Source organism: Coregonus lavaretus, assembly GCF_964263955.1.
Source record: "Coregonus lavaretus genome assembly, contig: HAP1_SCAFFOLD_900, whole genome shotgun sequence".
NCBI classification, from domain to species: Eukaryota; Metazoa; Chordata; class Actinopteri; order Salmoniformes; family Salmonidae; genus Coregonus; species Coregonus lavaretus.
The window spans coordinates 149,708-160,873 of record NW_028160529.1 but is presented as its reverse complement, the minus strand read 5'-3'; the positions used below and the strand labels follow the sequence as shown (position 1 = coordinate 160,873).

The following is an 11,166-nucleotide window of genomic DNA, read 5'->3' as shown; positions in this document are numbered from 1 at the left end:
CTTGGTCATACTTAGACGACATAGACGACCGTGACAGCAGTCAAATGTAACGACATCTTCAGACCCTTAACTGGACAAGACAAACGTATCAGAACTGTGCTGACAAAGGGAGTCGCTGGCATTGGAAAAACAGTCTCTGTGCAGAAGTTCATTCTGGACTGGGCTGAAGGAAAAGCAAATCAGGATGTCCAATTTGTATTTTCATTCCCTTTCCGGGAGCTGAATTTGATGAAAAAGGAAAAACACACTTTGATTGAACTTCTCAATCACTTCTCAATGGAAACCAAAGAATCAAGAATCTCCAACTACGACAAGTACAAAGTTCTGTTCATCTTTGATGGTCTGGATGAGTGCCGACTGCCCCTAGACTTCCAGAAGAACAAGATCTGTTGTGACGTCACAAAGTCAACCTCAGTGGATGTTCTGCTGACAAATCTCATCAAGGGAAAGCTGCTTCCCTCTGCTCTCCTCTGGATAACTACCCGACCTGCAGCAGCCAATCAGATCCCTTCAGTGTGTGTTGACCAGGTGACAGAGGTACGAGGGTTCAATGATCCACAGAAGGAGGAGTACTTCAGGAAGAGATTCAGTGATGAGGACATGGCCAGCAGAATCATCTCACACATAAAGACATCAAGGAGCCTCCACATCATGTGCCACATTCCAGTCTTCTGTTGGATTTCTGCAACAGTCCTTGAACACATGCTGAAACATAAGAGAGAAGAGATGCCTAAGACTCTGACTGAGATGTACTCACACCTTGTGGAGTTTCATACCAAACAGAAGAATGAAAAGTATCTTGGGAAAGAAGAGACAGGTCCACACTGGAATAAAGAGAGCATTCTGTCACTGGGAAAACTGGCTTTTCAACAGCTTATGAAGGGCAATCTGATTTTCTATGAAGAAGACCTGAAAGAGGCTGGCATTGATGTCAATGAAGCCTCAGTGTACTCAGGATTGTGCACACAGCTCTTTAAACAGGAATGTGGGCTGTACCAGGACAAGGTGTACTGCTTCGTGCATCTGAGCATTCAGGAGTTTCTGGCTGCTGTATATGTGTTCCTCTCATTCATCAACAACAATGACAATCTAATGGCCAAACCTCAATCAATGTTCAGCTACTTTTTTGCGCTGTCAAGAGACAAGCCTGAAGTTACAGTCTTCAAGAGTGCTGTGGATAAAGCCTTACAAAGTGAGACAGGAAACCTGGACCTGTTCCTCCGCTTCCTTCTGGGCCTCTCACTGGAGTCCAATCAGAAGCACCTACGAGGTCTACTGACAAAGACAAGAAGCAGCTCACAGAGCCATGAAGAAACAGTCAAGTACATCAAGGAGAAGATCAGGGAGAATCCCTCTCCAGAGAGGTGCATCAATCTGTTCCACTGTCTGAATGAACTGAATGACCATTCTCTAGTGGAGGAGATCCAAAGCTACCTGAGATCAGGAAGTCTCTCAGAAGCCAAACTGTCACCTGCACAGTGGTCAGCTCTGGTCTTTGTGTTGCTGACTTCAGAAAAGGAGCTGGATGTGTTTGACCCGAATAAATACTCCAGATCAGAGGAAGGTCTTCTGAGGCTGCTGCCAGTGGTCAAAGCCTCCAGAGCTGCTCTGTGAGTACATCAAATGACATTTAAGTAATAATCATCAGGAAGAAATATTCAGTTTAGAGAAAAATATATATTATAATATGTATATAATATATTATATTATATTGAAAAACTTACTGAATCAATGCATTGATGTTCACATTAGTATAACAATATGACCATACAATTCTAGGAGACGGAAGATTAATCTATATGTTGTTTAAGAGAATAAACCAAATGCATCTGCCATTGTCCTTCTACACTACTGGTGTTAAATTAACAGTGTGTTTGTGAAATCATGATGATGTCTTTGCAGGCTGTCATTCTGTGGACTCACAGAGAAAGGCTGTGCTTCTCTGGTCTCAGCTCTGAAGTCAAACCCCTCACACCTGAGAGAGCTGGATCTGAGTAACAATGTCATGAAGGATTCAGGAGTGAAGCTGCTCTCTGCTGTCCTGGGGTATCCCCACTGTAAACTGGAGACTCTGAGGTCAGTATTCCTGTATCACTCAATGAACACACACTCATTGGACACACACACACACAATGATTAATTTAGTACTGTTTAGAAACATGTTATCTACTGTTAATAATGATACATTAATTCATGTATATACAGTACCAGTCAAATGTTTGGACACACCTACTCATTCAAGGGTTTGTCTTAATTTTTTCCATTGTAGAATAATAGTGAAGACATCAAAACTATGAAATAACAAATATGGAATAATGTAGTAACCAAAAAAGTGTTAAACAAATGAAAATATATTTTATATTTGAAATTCTTCAAATAGCCACCCTTTGTCTTGATGACAGTTTTGCACACTCTTGGCATTCTCTCAACCAGCTTCACCTGGAATGCTTTTCCAACAGTCTTGAAGGAGTTCCCACATATGCTGAGCACTTGTTGGCTGCTTTTCCTTCACTCTGCCGTCCGACTCATCCCAAACCATCTCAATTGGGTTGAGGTTGGGTGATTATGGAGGCCAGGTCATCTGATGCAGCACTCAATCCCTCTCCTTACACAGTCTGGAAGTGTGTTGGGTCATTGTCCTGTTGAAAACAAATGATGGTCTCACTAAGCCCAAACCAGATGGGATGGCGTATTGCTGCAGAATGCTGTGGTAGCCATGCTGGTTAAGTGTGCCTTGAATTCTAAATAAATCACAGACAGTGTCACCAACAAAGCACCCCCACACCATAACACCTCCTCCTCCATGCTTTACGGTGGGAACTACACATGCCGAGATCATCCGTTCACCCACACCGCTTCTCACAAAGACACGGCGGTTGGAACCAAAAATCTCAAATTTGGACTCCAGGCCAAAGGACACATGTCCACCTGTGTAATGTCAATTGCTCGTGATTCTTGGCCCAAGCAAGTCTCTTCTTATTATTGGGGTCCTTTAGTAGTGATTTATTTGCAGCAATTCGACCATGAAAGCCTGATTCACACAGTCACCTCTGAACAGTTGATGTTGAGCTGTGTCTGTGACTTGAACTCTGCAGCAGAGGTAACTCTGGGTCTTCCATTCCTGTGGCGGTCCTCATGAGAGCCAATTTCATCATAGTGCTTGATATTTTTAACGACTGCACTTGAAGAAACTTTAAAAGTTGTTGAAATGTTCCGTATTGACTGGCCGTCATGTCATAAAGTAATGATGGACTGTCATTTCTCGTAGCTTATTTCAGCAGTTCTTGCCATAAATGGACTTGGTCTTTTACCAAATAGGGCTATCTTCTGTATACCCCCCCTACTTTGTCACAACACAACTGATTGGCTCAAACGCATTAAGAAGGAAAGAAATTCCACAAATTAACTTTTAAGAAGGCACACCTGTTAATTGAAATGCATTCCAGGTGACTACCTCATGAAGCTGGTTGAGAGAATGCACAGAGTGTGCAAAGCTGTCATCAAGGCAAAGGGTGGCTATTTGAAGAATCTAAAATCTAAAATATATTTAGATTTGTTAAACACTTTTTTGGTTACTACATGATTCCATATGTGTTATTTCATAGTTTTGATGTCTTCACTATTATTCTACAATGTAAAAATTTTTAAAAATAAAGAAAAACCCTTGAATGAGTAGGTGTGTCCAAACTCTCGACTAGTAGTAGTGTGTATATATACATATATGAATAGATATGGCAGGTTTCAGGACTCTGATGTATCTGAAAATGTTGAAAAAATATATTTTCACCACCAAAGAATAGCAGTGTGGTTTTAATATGATTTGACTCTTTGCAGGCTGTCAGGCTGTCTAGTCACAGAGGAAGGCTGTGCTTCTCTGGTCTCAGCTCTGAAGTCAAACCCCTCACACCTGAGAGAGCTGGACCTGAGTAACAATGACCTGAAGGATTCAGGAGTGAAGCTGCTCTCTGCTGGACTGGGGAATCCCCACTGTAAACTGGAGACTCTGAGGTCAGTATTCCTGTAGTTGGTCAACAAGTGATAACTGTTCACCAGATCCACGTGTGTTTACCAGGCACACATAGTCCACACCATATGTGTTTGGACAGTGATGCTTACAGTTTTACATTTGGTGCTATGCTCCAGCATTTTGGATTTGAGATATAATGTTTCATATTAGGCAACAGTACAGAATGTCACCTTTTATTTGAGGGTATTTTCATACATATCTGTGTTACTGTTTAGAAATGAAAGCACTTTATGTATCTAGTTCTCCCATTTGAAAAAGTCGTAATAATTTGGACATATTCACTTATATTGTATTAAAGTAGTCATAAGTTTAGTATTTGGTCCCATATTCCTTACCTGCAGTGATTACATCAAGCTTGTGATTCTACAAACTGGTTTAATGCATTTGCAGTTTGTCTTGGTTGTGTTTTGGATGACGTTTTTCCCAATAGAAACTGAATGGTGAATAATGTCCTGTCATTTTGGAGTCACTTCACTTGTATTGTCAGTAAGAATAGAAGATGTTTCTGAACACTTCTACATTCATGTGGATGCTATCATGATTATGAATAATCATGAATGAATCGTGAATAATGATGATGAATGAGAAAGTTACAGAGGAACAAGGATCATACCCCCTCTGTTATTGGTAATGGTGAGAGGTTAGCATGTTTTGTTGTAGCCTCTGTAACTTTCTCACTCATTATTATTCATGATTCATTCATGATTTTTCTAAATCATGTCATCATCAGGATTAATTTAGTAATGTTTAGGAACATGTTATCTACTCACTTAGACAGAAAATTACTCCAGTCATCATCCACCATTCAGTTACTATCGGGCAAAACATAACCCAAAACACAACCAAAACAAACTGCAAATGCAACCAACGAGTTTGGGACCAAATACTCAACTTTTGACTACTTTAATACACTATGAGTGAATTTATCAAAATACTTATGACTTCTTCAAAAGTGGGGGACTAGATACATAAAGTGCTTTCATTTCTAAATGGTGAAACAGATATGTATTCAAATACCCTCAAATAAAAGGTGACATTATATACTGTCACCTCATATGAAACATTTGATCCCAAATCCAAAATGCTGGAGTATAGAGCCACATTTAAAATGTTAGCTTCACTGTCAAAATAGATATGGTGTGGACTGTATACTCAATACAATCTACCGTAATTTTCGGACTATAAGCCGCGCCTTTTTTCCCATTTTTCGACCCCTGCGGCTTATATAACGGTGCGGCTAATCTATGCATTTTTACAGCTAACGGCCACTAGATGACCTCCTAAATATATGGATTTTACAGGTTACAGTCCACCAACTTTAACTCTATGGGCTCTATGACCGGTCCGCGCCCCCCACCTTTAAGCGGCGGGCTCCAGCAGGAAAAGCTGGAGGCCGGAAAAGAGTGAGACGGGTAGCACGCAAAAGTAAAAGTGGAACCGAGAGTGGTACGAGAGACAGAACGAGAGACAGAACGAGAGCAAGACAGACAGACATTACGAGAGCAAGACAGTTTGTGCAAAGGAAGTTTTCATGCACAAACCCTCATTATGGAAAACAAACGTAGAAATGCATACGATGCAGCTTAAAGGCAGTCAATCTGGCTGTAAAAGAAGGAAATAGAGCTGCTGCACGTAGTCTTGGCATCAATGAGTCAATGGTGAGACGTTGGAGACGCCAGCGGGAAGAACTGTCTCAATGCAAAAAGTCAAAAAAAGCTTTCAGAGGTAATAAAAGCAGATGGCCCGAACTTGAAAACTTTCTTGAAGATTGGGTGAACACACAGAGAGCAGACGGCCGAGGTGTTTCCACCGTGCAGATCCGACTGAAAGCTGAAACAGTCGCCACCGAAATGAAAATTGAAAATTTTAGAGGTGGACCATCCTGGTGTTTCAGATTTATGAGACGAAAGGGACTCTCCATCAGGGCGCAGACGACTGTGTGTCAGCAACTCCCTCCCGACTACCAGGAAAAAATAACAAACTTCGGCGAATTCACACAAAGAATGATAGAGGAATATTCCATCGGACCGGACCAGATCATAAATATGGATGAAGTGCCTTTGACGTTTGACCTGCCTCTCACTAGGACTGTTAACAAGAAAGGTGAATCGTCCATCACGTTGAGAACCACTGGCCACGAGAGAACGAATTTCACTTGTGTTCTTGGCTGCACAGCATCTGGATTAAAGCTTCCGCCAATGGTGATTTTTAAGCGGATTACAATGCCAAAAGAAAAGATCCTGAACGGCATCTCCTTTAAAGTCAACAAGAAAGGGTGGATGATGGAAAGCGTAATGAATGAGTGGCTGAATGAGTGGCTGAATGAGTGGCTGAATGAGTGGCTGAATGAGTGCTACGTCAAGCGCCCTGGAGGATTATTTCGCCAAAAAAAAGCTTTGCTCGTTTTGGACAGCATGAGGGCCCATATAACGGATTATGTGAAAGCAGCCATCAAGAGCACAAACTCGATTCCAGCTGTGATTCCTGGGGGCACAACGAAGCATCTGCAGCCACTCGAAATCAGTGTCAATCGTGCGTTCAAAGTGGCACTACGCGTTCAGTGGGAGGCGTGGATGACTAGCGGCGATAAATCATTCACCAAAACTGGTCGCATGCGAAAAGCAACTTTCGCTCAAGTTTGCGAGTGGATCCTGATAGCGTGGAGGAGTGTCAAAACATCCACGATCATTAACGGGTTCCGAAAGGCTGGACTGCTGCGTGATGAAGAGGAGGACGCCGCCACAGCTGAGGCCCTTCAGAGGCTGTTCGATTCCGACAGTGACGAAGAGGAGTTTGTTGGTTTTGAGAGCGTCAACGAAGGAGAGAGGAGAGTGGCTGACGAAGCCACCCTGAGCCTGTTCGTTTCCGACACTGAAGATGAGGACTTTGGTGGTTTTAGTACGCAGGAAGAAGACGGAGATGAGGATTAATGACTTGACTTTTCTGGTTACAGCCGTGTACTGCACCTTAGCCTAAAAGATGAAGACGAGGATTAATTACTTTTCTGGTAGGCTGATTACCATATATTTTAAGCAGCCGTGTTGCTGCAACTTTAGGCTTACTGTCGTGTTACAGGCACTTTATTTTGCACTTTAAAAAAAAAACATTTAATTTAGCCATTGATATTGCCTCGTCAAGCGCTGTAAGCTTTGTTTTTTGTTATGGGACTACTGTAGGCTATAATGTAGATAAATATTCAAAGATGTGCACACTTTTTCAAGGTTTTTCAAAAATAACCAAAGTTAAGTGGTTAAATGATTGTGACGCTATTAACTAATTTTGCTGGAATACGTTATGCAAACATGCAACTTGTTTGTTGAAATGTTAATAAATGGGAGCTTCCTCAAGCAGCCATCTCTTTCCCGACAATCCCCTCTGTGCACGAACCCTTACATATGGTAATTAAACATTAATACACCTGCGGCTTAGAGTCCAGTGCAGCTTATATATGTACACATCATTCAATTTAGCTGCTGCGGCTTATACTCCGGTGCGCCTTATAGTGCGGAAAATACGGTAAATCTGATACCTCACTGTCTGTCTTTTGACTGATACTGCTTTTTAAACTGGTCTGGTCAGTCAACTCAAATATTCGTACTATACATGTTTCTCTCTACAAGCAATATTATGATCATTTCTAATAATGATACATTCATTTATGAATAGATATGGCAGGTTTCAGGACACGGATATATCTGAATATGTTGTAAAAATATACTGCCACTATTTTCACCACCAAAGAATAGCAGTGTGCATTTAATATGATTTGACTCTTTGCAGGCTGTCAGGCTGTCTAGTCACAGAGGAAGGCTGTGCTTCTCTGGTCTCAGCTCTGAAGTCAAACCCCTCACACCTGAGAGAGCTGGATCTGAGTAACAATGACCTGAAGGATTCAGGAGTGAAGCTGCTCTCTGCTGGACAGGGGAATCCCCACTGTAAACTGGAGACTCTGAGGTCAGTATTCCTGTAGTTGGTCAACAAATGATACAGTGGGGTAAAAAAGTATTTAGTTAGCCACCAATTGTGCAAGTTCTCCCACTTAAAAAGATGAGAGAGGCCTGTAATTTTCATCATAGGTACACGTCAACTATGACAGACAAATTGAAAAAGAAAAATCCAGAAAATCACATTGTAGGATTTTTTATGAATGTATTTGCAAATTATGGTGGAAAATAAGTATTTGGTCACCTACAAACAAGCAAGATTTCTGGCTCTCACAGACCTGTAACTTCTTCTTTAAGAGGCTCCTCTGTCCTCCACTCATTAACTGTATTAATGGCACATGTTTGAACTTGTTATCAGTATAAAAGACACCTGTCCACAACCTCAAACAGTCACACTCCAAACTCCACTATGGCCAAGACCAAAGAGCTGTCAAAGGACACCAGAAACAAAATTGTAGACCTGCACCAGGCTGGGAAGACTGAATCTGCAATAGGTAAGCAGCTTGGTTTGAAGAAATCAACTGTGGGAGCAATTATTAGGAAATGGAAGACATACAAGACCACTGATAATCTCCCTCGATCTGGGGCTCCACGCAAGATCTCACCCCGTGTGGTCAAAATTATCACAAAAATGGTGAGCAAAAATCCCAGAACCACACGGGGGGACCTAGTGAATGACCTGCAGAGAGCTGGGACCAAAGTAACAAAGCCTACCATCAGTAACACACTACGCCGCCAGGGACTCAAATCCTGCAGTGCAAGACGTGTCCCCCTGCTAAAGCCAGTACATGTCCAGGCCCGTCTGAAGTTTGCTAGAGTTCATTTGGATGATCCAGAAGAGGATTGGGAGAATGTCATATGGTCAGATGAAACCAAAATATAACTTTTTGGTAAAAACTCAACTCGTCGTGTTTGGAGGACAAAGAATGCTGAGTTGCATCCAAAGAACACCATACCTGCTGTGAAGCATGGGGGTGGAAACATCATGCTATGGGGCTGTTTTTCTGCAAAGGGACCAGGACGACTGATCCGTGTAAAGGAAAGAATGAATGGGGCCATGTATCGTGAGATTTTGAGTGAAAACCTCCTTCCATCAGCAAGGGCATTGAAGATGAAACGTGGCTGGGTCTTTCAGCATGACAATGATCCCAAACACACTGCCCGGCAACGAAGGAGTGGCTTCGTAAGAAGCATTTCAAGTTCCTGGAGTGGCCTAGCCAGTCTCCAGATCTCGAACCTCATAGAAAATCTTTGGAGGGAGTTGAAAGTCTGTGTTGCCCAGCGACAGCCCCAAAACATCACTGCTCTAGAGGAGATCTGCATGGAGGAATGGGCCAAAATACCAGCAACAGTGTGTGAAAACCTTGTGAAGACTTACAGAAAACGTTTGACCTGTGTCATTGCCAACAAAGGGTATATAACAAAGTATTGAGAAACTTTTGTTATTGACCAAATACTTATTTTCCACCATAATTTGCAAATAAATTCATACAAAATCCTACAATGTGATTTTCTGGATTTTTTTTTCTCATTTTGTCTGTCATAGTTGACGTGTACCTATGATGAAAATTACAGGCCTCTCTCATCTTTTTAAGTGGGAGAACTTGGACAATTGGTGGCTGACTAAATACTTTTTTTCCCCACTGTAACTGTTCACCAGATCCACATGTGTTTACCAGGCACACATAGTCCACATCATATGTGTTTGGACAGTGAAGCTTACAGTTTTAAATTTGGAGCTATGCTCCAGCATTTTGGATTTGATATATAATGTTTCATATTAGGCAACAGTACAGAATGTCACCTTTTATTTTAGGTTTTTCATACATATCTGTTTTTCCGTTTAGATAGGAAAGCATTTTATGTGTCTAGTTCTCCCATTTGAAGAAGTCGTAATTATTTGGACAAATTCATTTAGTCAGAAGTTTAGTATTTGGTCCCATATTCCTTAAGCACAGTGATTACATCAAGCTTGTGATTCTACAAACTTGTTGAATGCATTTGCAGTTTGTCTTAGTTGTGTTTTAGATGATGTTTTCCCCAATAGAAACTGAATGGTGAATAATGTCCTGTGTCATTTTGGAGTCACTTCACTTGTATTGTCAGTAAGAATAGAAGATGTTTCTGAACACTTCTACATTCATGTGGATGCTACTATGGTTATGAATAATCATGAATGAATCGTGAATGATGATGAATGAGAAAGTTACAGAGGAACAAGGATCATACCCCCTCTGTTATTGGTAATGGTGAGAGGTTAGCATGTTTTGTTGTAGCCTCTGTAACTTTCTCACTCATTATTATTCATGATTCATTCATGATTTTTCTTAATCATTGCATCATCAGGATTCATTTAGTAGTGTTTAGAAACATGTTATCTACTCACTTAGACAGAAAATTACTCCAGTCATCATCCACCATTCAGTTACTATTGGACAAAACATAACCCAAAACACAACCAAAACAAACTGCAAATGCAACCAACAAGTTTGAGTCACAAGCTTGATGTAGTCATTGTGTTCAAGGAATATTGGACCAAATACTCAACTTTTGACTACATTAATACACTATAAGTGAATTGGTCAGAATACTTATGACTTCTTCAAATAGGGGGACTAGATACATAAAGGGCTTTCATTTCTAAATGGTGAAACAGATATGTATAAAAATTCCCTCAAATTAAAGGTGACATTATATACTGTCACCTCATATAAAACATTTGATCTCAAATCCAAAATGCTGGAGTATATAGCCACATTTCAAATGTTAGCTTCACTGTCTAAATAGATATGGTGTGGACTGTATACTCAATACAATCTAAATCTGATACCTCACTGTCTGTGTTTTGACTGATACTGCTTTTTAAACTGCTCTGGTCAGTCTACTCAAATATTTGTACTTTATATTTTTCTCTCTACAAGGAACATTATGATAATTTCTAATAATGATACATTCATTAATGAATAGATATGGCAGGTTTCAGGACACTGATGTATCTGAATATGTAGAAAAAATATACTGCCACTATTTTCACCACTAAAGAATAGCAGTGTGGTTTTAATATGATTTGACTCTTTGCAGGCTGTCACGCTGTCTAGTCACAGAGGAAGGCTGTGCTTCTCTGATCTCAGCTCTGAGGTCAAACCCCTCACACCTGAGAGAGCTGGATCTGAGTAACAATGACCCAGGACATTT

General features: G+C 40.9%; 1 protein-coding gene across 1 annotated transcript; it reads left to right on the top strand.

Annotated features, from left to right (window-relative positions):
• Positions 1-45: 45 nt before the first annotated feature.
• LOC311121700 (NLR family CARD domain-containing protein 3-like) lies at positions 46-9,822 on the top strand (the record flags this gene model as incomplete). Its single annotated transcript, XM_084196156.1, has 3 exons — positions 46-1,610; positions 1,903-2,076; positions 9,819-9,822. Coding segments are annotated over 3 exons (1,743 nt in total), but the record flags the coding sequence as incomplete, so codon positions are not given.
• Positions 9,823-11,166: the final 1,344 nt, after the last annotated feature.